The sequence below is a fragment of the Pseudophryne corroboree genome, chromosome 2, assembly GCF_028390025.1.
Source record: "Pseudophryne corroboree isolate aPseCor3 chromosome 2, aPseCor3.hap2, whole genome shotgun sequence".
NCBI classification, from domain to species: domain Eukaryota; kingdom Metazoa; phylum Chordata; class Amphibia; order Anura; family Myobatrachidae; genus Pseudophryne; species Pseudophryne corroboree.
In genome coordinates, this window is record NC_086445.1 from 881341027 (window position 1) to 881360792 (window position 19766).

At 44.3% G+C, this 19766-nt stretch overlaps 1 protein-coding gene across 1 annotated transcript in view; it reads right to left on the reverse strand.

Moving 5' to 3' along the window:
- The window catches only part of LOC135051349 (solute carrier family 13 member 2-like), a 257947-nt gene that overhangs the window by 15299 nt on the left and 222882 nt on the right, over nt 1-19766 (reverse strand). Inside the window, exon 9 of the mRNA XM_063957395.1 lies at nt 4902-5023. Coding sequence (XP_063813465.1) covers nt 4902-5023 — 122 coding nt within the window. The remainder of the gene's footprint in view (nt 1-4901; nt 5024-19766) is intronic.

Below are 19766 nucleotides of genomic sequence, written 5' to 3' on the forward strand. Positions count from 1 at the left end.
AAATACCGAGCGAACAACTCGGAATGAGGGCCATAATGTCCACAGGAGAGAAGGGAAGGAGGGGGCAGTGCTGAAGAATGAAAGCGCCTGCCGCTGCTGCCTGTCTGTCATACAGGTGCAGGGGGGAAGGGAGGCCAGGGGCAAATTCAGGATAATTAAAGGAAGCTTTCCAAATCTTCAATCATGGGGGAAAAAAATAAGGGGTGCGTATTATTCCTAATAAACATTTAAAATCATAGTTATTTTAATTCGGAATGAACAGAGATAAGCATTCAGGCAGAACCAAGGTCAGAACTGCACTGTAAAGAATACTATTTCCTCCACGTTTTTCTTTTTGTTAGTTACTGACATTAAAGCTCACTTACTAGAGTGCAAAATGCAAATGCACAATGCTGTGGTGCGAATGCCTTTGTGATTAAAACCAGGCATATTGCTATTCCTGTCTTAAGGGCCCCATATACTAGGACAATAATGCCCGATTTCATCCGATTTCGGGCATTTGGCCCGATATATCGGATGAAATTGGGCATTTTGGAGGTGTTTCCGATCTGATCCGATGCGCGTTCCCGTGAGCATCGGATCGGATCCTCCAGATTGAATGTGCTGCACATTCAATCTGGTCCGACCCCGCAGGAGTGGCTGGGATCGGCCAGGATCCCCCAAGATATATCGTATGCAAAAGGACAGCATACGATGTATCTTGGGCGATCCTGCCCCCCGGAAGGCTGCCGGGGTGATCGCCTGTGACATGTCAGAGGGACATGTCGCAGAGGTGTATGGGGCACTTTATACCATTCCTCCCAACATGACCCTCTCCAGGAGGGACAAAATGTTCTGCTCATGGACTTCCCTCATAATGTATGATTGCCGGCACCTGTGTTGAACAGGTTAATGGATAAGAAAGGTGTCTCAGCACAGGTGTCGGAAATCATACGTTAAGAGAAAAGTCCAGAAGCAGAGCATTGTGTCCCTACTGGAGAGGGTCATGTTGGGAGGTATTCTTATATACTCAGCCCACTTCGTCCATCATGATATGTGAAAACTGAGCTCACCATCATCCTTTCGTGTGCATGGAGTCAGTATTAAATGCTGGCAGTTGGGATGCCGGCAGTCATTAGACCGACACCAGCATCACAATGGCGGCAAACCTGACACGGGTGAGTTCAGCATCCTGAGCACCTACCTCTTCTATCCCCTAACCCTCCCTGTCCGCCGTCAGGGTCCTGATCCTTTCGGGATGCTGCCGTCGGTATTCTGGCAGCCGGAATCCTAAACATATACTGTGTGCATATGGGGATGTAACAAGATAGGAGCACGCAGTCACAAAACAACAAACATTTGTGTCTATTTTTCTCACGTTCATAATTGACCCTTATTGTGTTTAAATGAAATATTAGCATGCACAGAGAAAAATGCTATATTAAATATTACTATAGAATAGAGATCTCAGTTTTTATTAATTTGCACTTTTTGATATTTCACATGTGCAGGGACATATGATTGAGATATATTGTGCTCTAGTAAAAAATAATAATCGTAAGGGTACACTCACATCAGGAGCATTCATGAGCAATTACTGATGAAAACATCAAGGATTTCAAAGAGTTAAACTCACTATTAAGAAAGTCTGGCTGCCCTGAACACTGGGGGTCATTCCGAGTTTTTCGCTCGCTAGCAGATTTTAGCAGCATTGCACACGCTAGGCCGCCGTCCTCTGGGAGTGTATCTTAGCTTAGCAGAATTGCTAATGAAAGATTAGCAGAATTGCGAATAGAAAATTCTTAGCAGTTTCTGAGTAGCTCGAGACTTACTCCAACACTGCGATCAGCTCAGCCCGTTTCGTTCCTGGTTTGACGTCACAAACACGCCCTGCGTTTGGCCAGCCACTCCCCCATTTCTCCAGACACTCCCGCGTTTTATCCTGGCACGCCTGCGTTTTTCCGCACACTCCCTGAAAACGGTCAGTTTCCGCCCAGAAACACCCACTTCCTGTCAATCACACTCCGAACACTTCAACTATGAAAATTCTTCGTTCGGACGTCAGTAAATCTACTAAGTTTTGTGCTAAAATACTTAGCGCATGCGCATTTTTGCCTTATTCGCTCCGTTGCGAAAATCGCCAACGAGCGAACAACTCGGAATGACCCCCACTGACCGCTCCCTGCAGCATGTAGAGGGGGAGGGCACAGAGAACACAGTGCAGAGAGAATGTTCTTTACCTCACATCACGGTCTCACGTGCAGGAACATAAAGCACAGTGACAGAGGAGAGACAACCTGTGGGGACGGAGTTGCAGGCTGTTGGTGTGTGTGTGTCTGTGTGCGCGCATGGAAGGGGGGAGAATACCTCCGCTGCGTGCGCTCCTGGGAGGGAGGGAGGGAGGGAGGGAGGGAGGGAGGAAGTGACGGGAGAAGTGTGAACTGACCGAAGACGAGCCCCAAGCCGGCGCCGCTGCGCTGTCATACTGCCAACGGGTGCAGCGGCAGCCGACAGCAACAGCACACACAGCAGAGTAGCAGAGCAGGGAGAGCACCTCTCCTGCACAGCGCCTCCCTGCTTTGCAGACTCTGCTGAGCGGGTAGCGCCGGGCCTGCCCATACCCTATTTTGACATGCTTAAGAATCAATAAAAACATTTTGATGGAAAAAAAAATATGACGTATAAATACACTGTGAGCTAGTGACATCATAAATCCACTAGATGGTCTCAACATCACTGAGACATAAGGTAAACCTTGCAAAACATGTACTGTGTGGGGTCCTGAGGACCGAGTTTGAGAACCACTGCCCTAGTTCATTCCCCAAAGTGGCTGAGCATAGATGACAGCAACACTTTTTTTCAAGTTTCTCACATCCACAGGTATATTTATATTTTTCTTAAAATAATGGGGGTCATTCCGAGTTGTTCGCTCGCAAGTGAATTTTAGCAGATTTGCTCATGCTAAGCCGCCGCCTACTGGGAGTGAATCTTAGCATCTTAAAATTGCGAACGATGTATTCGCAATATTGCGATTACACACCTCGTAGCAGTTTCTGAGTAGCTTCAGACTTACTCGGCATCTGCGATCATTTCACTGCTTGTCGTTCCTGGTTTGACGTCACAAACACACCCAGCGTTCGCCCAGACACTCCCCCGTTTGTCCAGCCACTCCTGCGTTTTTTCCGGAAACGGTAGCGTTTTTTCCCACACGCCCATAAAACGGCCTGTTTCCGCCCAGTAACACCCATTTCCTGTCAATCACATTACGATCGCCAGAACAAAGAAAATGCCGTGAGTAAAATTCCTAAGTGCATAGCAAATTTACTTGGCGCAGTCGCAGTGCGGACATTGCGCATGCGCATTAAGCGGAAAATCGCTGCGATGCGAAGATTTTTACCGAGCGAACAACTCGGAATGACCCCCCATATGAAAAAGGCTGTTTTCACACACTTTTCACATTATTTTAGTATAACCTACAGTAAATGTACACGAGAGCCATTGGATGAGAATTCTCAAAATTCCCCTCTTAGCCCTTAATATAGCATTTTTTAGTAACCAGATCGCATTTCCCATACTTGTAATATGAAATGCAATCTGCCCAAACTACAAAAAAAAAGTACAAAAAATTCAGGTGCAAGCCCTGTGATAATAACGCTATTTTCAGATTAACCATTAAGTATAGCTTCCCTCTGGTTCTGCTTCCCATGCTCATAGCTCAGAGCAGGCGAATGTGATCAGCCTTATCTGTTCCAAATAGACCACAGGCTGATCACAGAAGAAAAAAATTGTTAATACAGGTTGAGTATCCCTAATCCAAAATGCTTGGGACCAGAAGTATTTTGGATATCGTATTTTTCTGTATTTTGGAATAATTGCATCCCATAATGAGATATCATGGTGATGGGGCCTAAGTCTAAGCACAGAATGCATTTATGTTACATATACACCTTATACACATAGCCAGAAGGTCATTTTAGCCAATATTTTTAATAACTGTGCATTAAACAAAGTGTGTGCACATTCACACTATTCATTTATGTTTCATATATACCGTATACACACAGCCTGAAGGTCATTTAATACAACATTTTTAATAACTTTGTGTATTAAACAAAGCTTCTGTATATTGAGCCATCAGAAAACAAAGGTTTCACTATCTCACTCTAACTCAAAAAAAAATCTGTATTTCGGAATATTTGGATATGAGATACTCTACCTGTATAGAAAATAATGAAACTAAACTTCCCTGCACAGGATCGGTGATCGGAGGTCTCTCTGTGACCCGCACACAGCGGTGCTGTTAGCTGACTGCACCAACTGTCCGCGGGTCACAGAGAAAGGGGATAATGGATCCTGTGCTGGTAAGTTGATACATTCAGCAGCAATGGGGGAAGGTCTGGAGCCAGGCAGCAGCAGAGGCAGTGGTTCAGTAGAGGAGGAGGGCAGGGGAGCCAGACAGGAGCAGTCAGCAGAGATGGGGGAGATGGCAGCAGCAGGAGAAAGAATACAGGGGAGCAGGAGAGCAGGGGGAGCTGGCAGCACTGGGTACTGGGGCAGGAGAGCTGGGGGAAACAGGCAGCAGCTGGAGCAGGGGCCCAAGCTGAGCAGGAGGGCAGGTAAAGCCCGTCTATAATATGTGTCTATCTGGCATGGTGGAGAGTGGTAGCCAGCGCATGTGCAGACACATTCTCACTTATTTTTCAAGACAAAAACAATGAGATCTGTACCAGGAGGTTTGCAGGGACAAAGCTTTATCACAAGCTCTGCCACTACAAGTGATTTTTTTTATATTTCCTCATTTGCAATGCAAATTCAGGCAAAAATATCACAGCACCACCATGTTTTAAATGCGGATTGTGGTAAATTTTCCACTAAGTGTAATGTTGGTGAATGGAAAGTGAATGGAAGTGCTGAAGGCTTACCTCACTGCCTTTAGCGATAGCAAAGCCTCCTCCCAGCAGAAAGACTATGTTCCATGGCATCTTCTGGTTTACAGTCTTCCAGTCCAGAAGCGGTGGTGGCACAAAGGCCTTTATCTTCTGTCCTAGCATATAATAGAAGAAAACAAGTCTTTGGAAGGTAGACAGGCACAAATATTGATTAAAAAGAACTATACACTGTATATATCATATCTAATAAAAGGCTAATGCTGCTCCTCACATCAGAGGGGGAAATCTAGTGTTTTGCATGCTAGCGGCCACTAGATGGCACCAGATGGACCAACTCAACATTCAGGCACGCACAGCCACATTTTGCCGGACTGGTAAATAGTGTATATATATATATATATATATATATATATATATATATAGGAACCGAGAGAGCGCTTACATAGGCCCTATAGTTGGTGGAGCGTAGCACTCCAGCCAGCGACTGTAATAAAGGATTCATCAATGAAAATGAGGCTTGGCCCGCATCCAGGAAGCGATGGCCATCGCTCCTGAGGCTAATTAGTTCAATAAACGCTGTCTAACTCTCAGAAACAGTGTAATAAAAGAACAAATAAGGTAACTTATGTCCGGACAAACACCTAGTTATTTCTTACTAAAGATAATGGTTGTTTACCCTTTTAAATGGCTAAATTAAGCACATTTAGTTAAATACCTTCCAGGAAGTGATGTAGACTGGAGGGGAATAAATAGTAAATTTTTCTCTTGTGGCTCATTAACAAGCTGGACAGCATTGGGATGGGTGTAGTATGATATGCTGGCGCTTGGGATCCTAGCACTAGGATCCCGACTGCCGGCATGCAGGCAGTGGGGTGACCGCAAAAGAGCCCCTTGCGGGCTTGCTGCACTCGCCATGCTGCGGGCACGGTGGTGCGCTACGTGCACCATGCTATTTATTCCCCCTCCAGAGGTGGACACCCCAAGAGGGAGAATAGTTGTCAGTATGCCGGCTGTCGAGATTCCGGCGTCGGTATGGTGAGTGCCGGGATCCTGCCTCCCGTTAGGATCACACATATCAGTCCACAGCACACAAAGTAAGTAAGTTTAACTTTTTGATAAATTAATGTCACCAAAATAAATACTTATAATAGTTGTTTCACTAAACAATGTATGTATCACATTGCTTTAAATTATAGAAACGTTAATATACTGTAATATAATACCCCTGGACTTTCAATTTTGATTTTAGTGTGAGTATACAAAACATAAATAGTTAAAAAAATATAATGATATAAAAATATAAAGGTTAAGAGTTGTGTACACTCTATGGGGGGGTATGCAATTAGCTCAGTTTTTTCGCCTAGGTGAAAAAACTGAGCTTTTCCCCTATTTTTAGTATAGCAGGACCGGATTTTCACCTAGGTGAAAAATATGGCAGGGGCAGAAAACGCCTCGATCTGCGAATCCACTTGTTTTCCGTCTAAATAATTGCGTGTAATTTTCGCTCATTTTGAGGCATTTTTCGCCAATGCCTTTTCACTTAATAAAAAAGGTGAAAAGGCTTTGGCGAAATGCCTTTAAAATGGCCAAAAACGGCCCAAATTGAATACTCATGTGAGGCGAATTCATTAGCTCCGAAATAATGATAACTAATTGCATACCCCCCCCATGTCTACAGATTTATATTCAAGGGAACAGGTCCCTAAAAAAATACGACGTTTTTCATCTCTTACACTTAGCAAGTAAGTAAATGGAAATTTATATAATTGATCAATGCTGTCTTGTTGTTAATGTACAATGGTCCTTCAGAATATACTGCTTATTATGTTCACGATTTTGATTAACTATTCCTCTACGATTATCCTCTAGTACGATCCTTTGGGATAATAGTTATAATCCAGTATACAGTATGAATGCTATTGGTCCGTCCAACATATGTATGATTCTTACTGACTACTACTGGCTATCACCCCATTTCTAAACACTCTTGTCTTGTATTTATGACTATCAATGTTGCTTGTTTATTGTTTTTTAAAAGAAAGATGTATTTTCTTCTGTTAAGACACCCCTGAAAGTCTATTTAGATGACATGCATTGGGTGAACAATCTCAGACATTAGTGAATGGATAAGCTGTCCAAGCAGCTCCTTCCCGCCTGGGGTGGACAGCAAGTCCCATACGTACCTTCTGACCCATGAATGTATCAATCAATTTTAAACTAAAATATTTTTAATAAATTATCTGAAAAAGACTAACGAGCGTCATTGTTTTGAGTGAATTTGGTATGAGGAATTTGGTATTTGGTATTTGGAATTTGGTATTCCAGAACCAGAACCAACAGATATAACATTGAAGTTCTGTCTGACCTCCATCTTGAAAAAAGCTCCTGAAGAGGACTTTATAAGAACTGTGATTTGTTGCCATTGAGCCTTACTATCTTTGCAATTCAATATATATATATATATATATATATATATATATATATATATATATATATTAGAGATGTGCGGCGGACACTTTTCATGTTTTGTGTTTTGGTTTTGAATCTGGATCCCCGCTCGTGTTTTGGATTTGGATTGGTTTTACCAAAACCACCCTTTCGGGTTTTGGTTTTGGATCTGGATGATTTTTGAAAAAACATGAAAACAGCTAAAATCACAGAATTTTGGGGTAATTTTGATCCTACGGTATTATTAACCTCAATAACATTCATTTTCACTAATTTCCAGTCTATTCTGAACACCTCACACTATTGTTTTTAGGCCAAAAGGTTGCACCGAGGTCGCTGGATGACTAAGCTAAGCGACACAAGTTGGCGGCACAAACACCTGGCCCATCTAGGAGTGGCACTGCAGTGGCAGACAGGATGGCAGTTTTAAAAACTAGGCCCCAAAGAGCATATAATGCAAATAAAAAAAGAGGTGCAAGATGGAATTGTCTTGGGCCCTCACACCCACCCATATGTTGTTTAAACAGGACAGGCACAGTTTAATAAACCCAGCGACAGGTGGTCCCCCTGGAAAAAGCTTGCCAAGTTCTTCGAATCATAGCTAGCTACAAACATACCACTTCCATATTTGATGACTTTTCACATTATGAGAAGAGGCAAGAAGAAGAGGACAGTGTAAAGAAGGTGATCAAAAATTAGAGAAGCGCACGCAATCAGGAACAACACACAAGCTTTTACCTCCACTAATGCTAGGATGCAAATAAACTGGTGTATACCACAGGATCAAGATTGGATATTTTCCCCTCCACAGAGTCTGGAGACTTATTTTGTGAAAATCTCATGGGTTTCTTTTTTTCCATTTTTTTTATTGCATTTTTATTTACATGTTTTGTGGCAGATGCCTTATTTTCCTTTTTCACAGCTCCCAGTTATACGCATGTGAGCATACCTGTGTGACCCAGTTACACGCATGTGAGCATACCTGTGTCATGTTTTTTTGAATTCATATTTTATTTTTAAATAAAGCAGCCCCTTAGATGTTTTAGCAGCCCCTCCTGATCCGCCACAGCACCCCAGGATGGGGCAAGTTGAGTTCGGGTGAGTTCGGTAAAGTACTAAGCATGACTGTGCAGTCAGTTTTTTTGTTATTGAGCCCCCGCCCTAGTGGAGTTTACCACTCTACAGTCCAAACTCATTTCATACTATAAGTAGGACTGTGGGAGGAAGCAATGCTAACCTCCATTCCCACAGCATTCCTCAGAGTGGCAAGCCAGACATCTTCCTGGCTGTAAGCCACCATGAGACTCCACACTGGGCCTTATTCAGTAACTGTTTGTGCCTCACAGGAGCTCCTGGCCCAATTAGTGCTGCAGTGCAATGGAAAGCTGATGCAATGCAAGATCACTGAAACTCTGTTCTTCTAAGAGCACGAGGTCTTGCGATAACCCTACACAGCCTTTAGGAAAAGAAGATCCCTGTACAACAAATGCGCAGCTTCTAAATAAATAATCCCAAAATGTGAAACATCAATAAAAAAATCAAAATTAAGACTGACGAATGGGAGCCATTCATTTGAGTGAAATAATTGAGAAGAACCTCTCTCTAATGCTCCGACAGAAAACATCATGTTTACCTTTCCGACAGTTATGTTGGATTATGATTCAGTCTCTTCTGAGTCACACTGACTTTGGCCACAAATGTGGTCTCTCCCCACTTTATTTAAAAACACTTTGGCAATTTCCATCTCTACCTTTGTGGCTAGTTTTCACAAATCTGTTTGAAACTAGTTTCATATCTGCTCTAGGCTTTAATTTAAACCTAGGATCAAGTAAAGCATCACCCCTGGACTTATACAACATAGGCAGCACCCCTGGAGAATTACACAGCACAGCAGACAGGCAACAGCACCCCTGGACTTAAACGGCAGTGGGGCAGCACCCCTGGACTGATAGGGCACAGGAGCAGCACTCCATATAGGGCAGCATCCCTGGAATTATGTAGCAAAGAAAGACATGCAAGATGGAATTGTCCTTTGGCCCTCCCACCCACCCTCATGTTGTATAAACAGGACATGCACACTTTAACAAACCAATCATTTCAGCAAACAGGGTCTGCCACACGGCTGTGGCTGAAATGATTGGTTTGTTTGGGCCCCTACCAAAAAAGATGCAATTAATCTCACCTTGCACAAACTGGCTCTACAGTGGCAAGATGTTGTCCTCATCTTCAGATTCCCCCTTCAGTGTTTACATCCTCATCCTCACAGAGAAATAATATTCAAATAAACCACATCATTTAGGTGTCAGTGGACTACTTACGCTATTACCCAAAGTTTCTGAACTTGACAATGACTTATGAATACGCTGCAGGTGACATATAAGGAAGGATGTTCCTAGGTGGTTAACGTCCTTACCCCTACTTATTATGGATTGACAAAGGCAACAGATGGCTTGACACTTGTTGTCCGGATTTGTGGAGAAATAATTCCACACCAAAGAGGTGGCTTTTTTGGTATTTTGCCCAGGAATGACAATGGGCTCTTTCAACCCATGGCCAACAACTGTCTCTAATGGTGCCTTATACAAACAAACCACATCACCATCAGAATCCTCATTGTCAACTTCCTCCGCAGCACCAGCTACACCCATATCCTCCTCATCCTGGGGTACTTCTACAGTGACATCCTCAATCTCAATTTCAGCAACTGGACTGGTGGTGCTCCTCCCAGCACTTGCAGGGGGCATGCAAATGGTGGTAGGAGCCTCCTCTTCCCATACAGTGTTGTGAAGGTCAGGCCTAGACATCGCAACCACAGACAGTGCCAGCACCCCTGTATTTTCACAACACCCCTGTAACTTTACAGCATACAAGACAGGACCAGTATACATTGATTTTCACTGCACCCTAGAATTATTACAGCATACAAGACAGGGCCAGTGTACATTGATTTTCACTGCACCCTAGAATTATTACAGCATACAAAACAGGGCCAGTGTACATTGATTTTCACTGCACCCTAGAATTTTTACAGCATACAAGACAGGGCCAGTGTACATTGATTTTCACTGCACCCTAGAATTATTACAGCATTCAAGACACGGCCAGTGTATATTGATTATCACTGCACCCTAGAATTATTACAGCATACAAGACAGGGCCAGTGTACATTTATTTTACTGCACCCCTGAGTTTTTATAGGGCCAGTGTAATGTTATTTGAACAGCAGCACCCCTATATTTTACAGCATACAGGAGCAGTGTGCTTTTCATTTTTAACATCTGCACCCCTGAATTTTTACAACATACAGGGCCAGCAGCACCCTTATATTTGACAGCATACAGGAGCAGTGTGCTTTTAATTTTTAACAACTGCACCCCTGAATTTTTACAACATACAGGGCCTGCAGCACCCCTATATTTTACAGTATACAGGAGCAGTGTGCTTTTAATTTTTAAAATCTGCACCCCTGAATTTTTACAACATACAGGGCAAGCAGCACCCTTATATTTTACAGCATACAGGAGCAGTGTGCTATTAATTTTTAACAACTGCACCCCTGAATTTTGAAAGCATACAGGGCCAGCAGCACCCCTATATTTTACAGCATACAGTAGGACAGTGTCCCTGCACAGCACAGTGACAGCCAGGACAGCAACACCCATGTACAGCTGCAGCACCTGGCCGAACAGCACATGAAACACCAGTGACAGCCAGGACAGCACCCCTAACACAGCACATGTACACCACAGTGACTGCAGCATTACCCCTACAGAGCACACACTAACCCCAACCAACATCACCACCCACAGAGAGAGACAGAGGCCTGTCTCCCTCACTCTCCAAGTCCGGAGTGAAAATGGTGGCGACGCGCCGCTGTTTATATGGGATACAAAACCCGCAAGAATCCGACAGCGGGATGATGACATTTTGCCTCGTTCTGGTTTCCGAGTCTGGCGGGAAGTCCCGAGCCGGACTCGGATCTGGGCTCGGAATGGGATGTTCAGGGGGGTTCAGTTCTCAGGGAACCGAATCCGCTCATCCCTAATATATATGTGGTAAAAAAGTGGCAAAAGGTGCCTCCTAGTGCATTAAATATGATTTTTCAAGGTGACATACAAAAAGTATTCATCCACACATATCCAAATAAAAAGCTCAGGGTATACCATTTAAGCTGAAAGCGCTTGTATGAATAATAAATCCCAGAACTGGTTCTCACCTTACACAATCCTCTCAGGATTTCATTTTGTAGTGAACAATACACAGTTGGAAAAGGAATATATATATATATATATATATATAGTGCAATATGTTTTTTAAAAAATGTATTACACAAATACACAAAAAAATAAGTTAAGCGTACAAGATAAAATGTGCACAGATTTTTGGTCAGTGCAATAAAAGCTTATCTGAGCTCAAGGAGAGACACCAGCATATGGATTCCAGATCAGGAGTACCACACAGCCTCAACGCGTTTTGTCCTTCTTTTCTTTACCAGGGCTTCATCTGAGAGGATTATGTAAGCTGAGAACCAGTTCCGGCATTTATTATTCATACAAGCACTTTCAGTCTAAATGCTATACCATGGGCTTTAATTTGGGTACGTGAGGATGAATACCTTTTATATGTCACCAAGTTTACCACAGGAATCTTGCCTATGGAGATATAGGATCGGGTGTTGGGCAGCCATTGGACAATCCAGGGGAAAATTTCATACAAAACACGATAACGATATGAACGATACATGACCGATAACACCCAAACGGACAATCGGATCAAAATTTGCATTGTTCCTCCAGTGTGTAGAATTTCATAAACTACAAAAATGGTCCTGTCACTTTTTACCGTCTCTACTGCGGATACTCCTCAGGTAATGCCAAGAACCTTGGATTAATATTTACTTACATTAAGTCATCTCAAATTTAAATATCTATAGATTTACCAAAATATAAACACTCCCACATGAATAACGGGTAGATCAGCTAGTTTCAGATACTTTTGGAATTGTTCAGTATGAAAAAGGTAAGATGGAAAGTGTCAAAATCTAGTACAAGTGTTTACTGAGGGAAAAGCTAACGACACTGACACCGGTGCTTGGTCAGATAAAATAAAATCACCAAGCTACTGTATGTGGCCGTAATGTTGGTGAGGAGTGTGGAACTCAAGTTGGAGATGTGTCTCCAGTAATGTGATTTCAGATTGGATAGAGTTTGGAATTTATTAACAAACTGTGTTGAAGTCACCTCCTAAAATAAAACAATGATTCTCCCTTCCTGGAAAATGATTTGGGACATAAATATTAAGATGAGTGAACTTCACATCAAAAATCTGAACATCTAACAATATATATCTTCCCTCCAAATCTAGAACAGTATCTAAAACCATGGGCCAAATGTAATGGAGTGCGAGTTTGCACAAATGTGTGAGTTTAGCACTAAACTCACACGTTTTGCAAACTCGACCAATGTAATGGGGTTTGAATGTGTGTAAACTCGCACATTTCTGACCTTACTAAAAACTTGCACATGACAACTCGCATCCAGATGTTTTCCAATACAACAGATAGAGCTCTGGCAATGTAATGCAATGGGAGGTTGTAACTCGCACAAAAAACATTACCAAAAACTAGTCTAAAAACAGGCCAGGTTCTGGCTGGAGAGTTTGACAGAAGCATGAACAGATCAGTGAGATCGATGCATGCTTCTGTCTGTAAAAGTAAAGCTCTTTGAGCTGGTCCTGGTTGCAAAAATACGTGGAAAAAATTGTGTAGGGGTCCCGCATATTTAAACAACCAGCACCGGGCTCTTGGACCGGTCCTGGATCTAAAAATATGGGGGACAAAAGTAGTAAGGGCCCTCTGCATTTTTAAAACAAGCATCGGCCTCCATTAGCCAGGGAGGTGATGCCGCAGTTGGGGACACTTTTATATAGGTTCCTGCAGCCGCAGCATCAAACACCACAACTAGTCACCACTGGCCGGGGTTCCCTGGATGTGGGGACCCCTTAAATAAGGGATCCCCCCTCCAGGCAACCAAGGTCCAGCGATGAAGCCCGAGGCTGTCCCCAGCACCCCTGGGCGGTGGGTGCCAGGCTGATAGCCAAAAGAGTGTAAAAAATAATTTTGTCTTTTGCTTTGGAACTTCAAGTCCCACCAAGCCTCCCCGCATGCTGGTACTAAGAGAACCACAAGTACCAGCATGCAGGAAATTAAAGGGCCCCGCTGGTATCTGTAGTTCCACAAAAAAGAAATACCCCCAAAAAACACCAGACATACATACACACTTACACACTCACACATACTTACCTACATCCCACGCCACCATTCACGTCCCCTTCTCCAGTAGAATCCATTAGGGTACCTGTAAAAAAAAAAAATACTTACAAACTAAATCGGATCCATGTTTACACCTGAATCTCCTTTACCCGAATGCCGGGACCCCTCATGACTCCTGTCACTAGAGAACCCGCCAGCCAATCAAGGAGCACCACATCATGGCACTCTCCTGATTGGCAGAGCACTTCTGGCCTGTCAATCAGGGAGAGCGCTTAGGCTATAATGGAGGATAGCAGTCCTCCTTTAAGTCAATGGTGGGAACTTTGCGGTCTGCAGTAGACTGCAAGGTAAATTAAGGTCACCCACAAGAGTTGGGGTGTGTGATGCTGCGTCCGCAGGGACCTATATAAAAGTGTCCCTCGGCTGCGGTATCCCATCCTTCGCTAGTAGATCCCGGTGCTGGTTTAAAAATACAGGGGACCCCTGTTTCTTTTGTCCGCCATATTTTTGGAACCAGGACCGCTCCAAGAGTCCGATGCTGGTTGTTTAAATACGGGGGAAACCCAGTCAATTTTACCCCATATATTTGCAACCAGGACTGGCTCAAAGAGCCCAGGGCTGGTTATGCTTTTGGTGGGGGACCTTCATGTTGGTATTTTTTTTTTTAATCCATTTTTAACACTTTCTTTACTTTTACAGAGAGAAGCATGCATGGATCTCACTGATCTGTGCATGCTTCTGTCAAACTCGCACAATGTAATGAAACTCATAATACATTGTGCGAGCTTAACCACTAGGTTTCTGGTCTGTTATTTCACCAGACCTCGCATGCAGAAAGAGTTTTTTTTTACTAAAAACTGCATTACATTGGCATGCTGCGCCGCCAATTCACACTTCTAACACCAACATAGCTGTCAAGGCCTGAGTATTCCGCTTTGCAACAGAATGACTGCTGTCATATTTCATCTTCCTCACAAAGTAATGTTGGACAGTCAATTGCTTAGTTGAAGTAGTACAAGTACAACGACTTCCCCTCTGGGATGAAGATCGACTTGCAGCAGCAACAAAAGCAGCGGCAGCAACAGCAGCAGTAAGTGTACCACTCAAGGATCCTCCCGGTTAGGAGAGGACTCCTCAGTCTTGCCAATGACATGGCCTGCAGGACTACTGACGTTCCTGACTGAGGAGGAAGTTGACGTTGAGGGAGTTGGTGGTGTGGCTTGCAGGAGCTTGGGTAGAAGAGGAAGAAGGGATTTAGGTGTCAGTGGACTGCTTATGCTCTTACCCAAAGTTTCACAACTTGACACTGACTTCTGATGAATGCGCAGCAGGTGACGTATAAGGGAGGATGTTCCTAGGTGGTTAACGTCCTTACCCCTATTTATTACAGATTGACAGAGGCAACACACGGCTTGACACCTGTTGTCTGGATTTGTGGAGAAATAATTCCACACCGAAAAGGTGGCTTTTTTGGTATTTTGCCCAGGCATCACAATGGGCTTATTCATCCCATGGACAACAGGTGTCTCCCCCGGTGCCTGATTTAAACAAACCACATCGCCATCAGAATCCTCATCGTCAACTTCCTCCTCAGCGCTAGCAACACCCATATCCTCATCCTGGTGTACTTCAACAGTAACATCTTCAATTTGAATATCAAAAACCGGACTGTGGGTGCTACTTCCAGCACTTGCAGAGGGCGTGCAAATGGTAGAAGGAGCCACCTCTTCCCAGCCAGTGTTGGGAAGGTCAGGCATCGCAACCGCCGACACACTTGGACTCTCCTTGGGGATTTGTGATACCATCTTAGAACGCACAGTTCTTTGCTGTGCTTTTACCAGCTTAACTCTTATAATTTTTCTAGCAGGAGGATGAGGGCTTCCATCGTCATGTGAAGCCGAGCCACTAGTCATGAACATAGGCCAGGGCCTTAGCCATTCCTTGCCACTCCGTGTCGTAAATAGCATATTGGCAAGTTTACGTTTTTCCTGAGACCATTTACATTTATTTTTTGGGTCTTTTTACTGAACTTTGGCTTTTTGGATTTTACATGCCCTCACATTGGGCATCGGCCTTGGCAGACAACGTTGATGGCATTTCATCATCTATGTCATGACTAGTGGCAGCAGCTTCAGCACTAGGAGGAAGTGGTTCTTGATATTTCCCTATTTTATCCTCCAAATTTTTGTTCTCCATTATTTTTCTAGCGTTATATAACAATATGTGGTACAGGAGAGCGTACCTCTACATCTCACAGGGCAAACCCTGTTAAAATTATTTGGATTAAATATTAATAACCCCTTTATTTGGAGTAAATAATATACAGCACAGGACAGCACCACTGAACTTATATGGCAGCACCACTGGACTGGACTTATACGGCAGTACCACTGGAATTATACGGCAGTATCACTGGACCGGATTTATACGGCAGTATCACTTAATTTATATGGCAGTACCACTGGAATTATATGGCAGTACCACTGGAATTATATGGCAGTATCACTGGAATTATACGGCAGTACCACTGGACTTACAGTATATGGCAGTACCACTGGACTGGATTTATATGGTAGTATCACTGGATTTATACGCCAGTACCACTGGAATTATACGTCAGTATCACTGGAATTATATGGCAGTATCACTAGAATTATGCGGCAGTATCACTGGAATTATATGGCAGTACCATTGTACTTATACGGCAGTACCACTGTTATGATTCCAGCACTCTGGTCAGAGGAGATCTTATGGCAAGGACCAGAGCACTGGAACGGAATGCTGGGGAAGGGAGCAGGACAGGAAAATAGCCCCTGGCGCCCTAACTCTGTTGTCTCACTCGTGTTGTCAGAAATCCCCTGCGAGACTATGGTTTCTTGAGCCCTTGGCAGCCGCGTTTGAAGGGCGGATTATGTCTGCCCAACTTCGATGCCCCCCGGTCTTAATGAGAGACAAAGGGAAACCCGAGACAGGGTGATAACAAGGGGCCCTCTAACTAAACAACCAGGCCAGGGGCTAAGCAAACTCAAAACTATAATATGTGCGGAGAAACCGCCAGGGAAAAGGACAACCAAAATATCCACTTGTCCAATTCTCCTACCCGGCACCGCCGAGTACCAGAGAGGACTTGTGGAAGCGGAACCCTCCGCAAATGCTCCAAACACAAAATATAAAAGGTAAAGCGGCTGAGCCGCAACACACGGCAGAGCCGCAACTCACGAACACCACTGGATGTAAAACGGTGATCAGTCAGGACTCCAGGGAACCAAACGACCTCTTGGGATGAGATGACAACTCCCGAATACCGGACTTCTGAGGACTGGAATGACCGGATACAGCAGGACTGGAAACAGACTCTCAGCAAACAAAGGCAGCATGCAGGAAGCTATTACCGGCGTCTGTGAGAAGCCCTGGGAGTGTATTTAACAAGGAGTCCTCCTATCAGCTGCTAAAGGCTGATTAGAATAAATGCAGCTGCACGGCCAGAGAGCAGGTGAATATCTTAATTTCCTAAAGCCTAGCAACGGGGAACGTGGTCCGCCAGTGGCGTCCCCGTTGCTAGGGTCTGTGCGGCTCAGCGCGCCCGGCGTCTAGCGTTGCTAGGGAGCCGGCGGCTGTACGCGCACGGCGTCTCTAGTTGCTAGGCGCCGGGCCACGCAGACAAGCGGACCCCGGCGCCTAACAGTACCCCCCCCTTGAGGAGGGGTCAAGGAACCCCTAAAGCCAGGTTTCTGAGGAAATTCCCGAAAAAATGCCCTCTTGAGCCTCGGGGCATGAAGATCCTTATCCAGGACCCAAGACCTTTCCTCCGGACCATAGCCTTTCCAGTGAACTAGAAAATACAGCTGACCCCGGGACAATTTGGAATCGAGAACCTTCTCTACCAAGAACTCCTGTTGTCCCTGTACATCCACTGGAGATCTACCCTGAGAGATCTTCCGAGGAAATCTACTGGAAGAAACGTATTGTTTCAACAGGGAACAATGAAACGTATTTCCAATCCTGAGAGATCTTGGTAAACGTAACCGAAAGGCAACTGGGTTGACTCTTTTAATAATAAGAAATGGCCCAATAAATTTGGGTCCCAGTCTAGCCGAGGATTGTCGAAGCCTGATGTTGCGAGTCGACAACCACACCCTATCTCCCACCTTAAAAGTGCAAGAAAATTTCTTCTCTCGAAAGGCCGCTTTTCTGAGAGCAAGGTGCACCTTTTTCCAAATGGCTCTGAGATGGGAGGTTAAGGTTAGCGAGGAGACTGAGGAATGATGAAAAAAAGAATTAGCTCTGGGGTGAAAACCAAAAACTGAAAAGAATGGAGACTCTTTAGTGGAGGAATGACAAGAATTATTGTAAGCAAATTCAGCCAACGGAAGAAACTCGGACCAATCATTCTGGAGTTTGGCTGAATACAAGCGCAAATATTGTTTCAATGATTGGTTAACTCGTTCGGTTTGCCCGTTGGATTGTGTGTGGTAACCGGATGTTAACGACAATTTCATCTTCAATGAGGCACAAAAACATTTCCAGAATTGTGCGATGAATTGTGGACCCCGATCAGAAACAATATCAGTAGGCAACCCATGAAGCCTGAATACATGGCGGAGAAACAAAACTGCCAACCCTTGGGCAGAAGGCAAACGGGGAAGAGCAATAAAATGAGCCATTTTACTAAAACGGTCCACTACCACCCATATGACTCGGAATCCGGCTGAAAGGGGAAGGTCAACCACAAAATCCATGGAAATATGAGACCACGGCCTGAGAGGAACATTTAAGGGCATAAGTTGCCCGATGGGCAAGGAACGGGGAACCTTATGCTGTGCACAAACCTGACATGAATAAACAAATTCCTTGACGTCTTTAGAAAGACCAGGCCACCATACTGAGCGAGAGACTAACTCCAATGTCTTAGAGACTCCTGGATGCCCTGAAACTTTGTTATCATGGAATTCCGTTAAAACAGTAGCTCTCAAAAACTCAGGGATGTAAAGACAACCAGCAGGAGTAATTCTAGGAGCTTGGTGTTGAAGCTGTTTTAACTGGGTAAATAAATCTTGTGTGAGGCCCGCCCAGATGACCGAAGATGGAAGTATGGGGGTAACAGGATTGTTATTGTGAACCGGAAGAAAGCTACGTGACAGGGCATCAGCCTTAGTATTCTTGGAACCAGGCCTGAAAGTGATTATAAATTTGAAACGCGTAAAAAATAATGCCCAACGTGCCTGCCGGGCATTAAGCCGCTTAGCCGATTCAATGTATTGCAGGTTCTTATGGTCAGTCAATACCGAAATAGTATGTTTGGCTCCCTCCAGCCAATGCCTCCACTCCTCGAAAGCCCACTTTACCGCCAGTAACTCCCGATTACCAACGTCATAGTTGGATTCAGCGGAGGAGAATTTCCTGCACATAAAGGCACAAGGATGTAACTCCAGAGACTCCGGATCCTTTTGAGAAAGGATAGCCCCCACTCCAACCTCCGAGGCATGAACCTCCACCACAAAGGGCAATTCCGGATTAGGATGTATGAGGACTGGAGCCGAGACAAAGGCTTGTTTCAAGGCCCGGAAGGACAACTCAGCTTCACGCGACCAGTTGGTAGGATCCGCTCCTTTCTTTGTCAGAGCTACAATGGGAGCAACCAGGTCAGAAAAAGAATGAATGAACCTCCTATAATAATTCGCAAACCCTAAAAAGCGCTGAATTGCTTTTAAATTGGTGGGTTGCGCCCAACTAAGGATGGCCTGGAGTTTATTTGGTTCCATGGAAAATCCCTGAGGGGAAATTATGTACCCTAAAAAAGATACTTCCGTGACATGAAACTCACACTTCTCCAGCTTGGCATATAAATGATTCTCGCGTAACTTTTGAAGAACCAGACGCACCTGGGTAACATGTTGTTCCATTGATTCAGAAAAAATCAGGATGTCGTCTAAGTAAACGACCACGAATTTCCCTAGGAAGTCACGGAGCACATCGTTAATGAGGTCTTGAAAAACTGCCGGAGCATTGGACAGGCCGAACGGCATCACCAGGTATTCGTAGTGACCCGACTGAGTACTGAAGGCCGTTTTCCACTCATCTCCAGATTTAATTCGGATGAGGTTGTACGCTCCTCTAAGGTCAATTTTAGAAAAAATCACAGCAGAACGTAACTGATCAAAGAGTACAGAAATCAACGG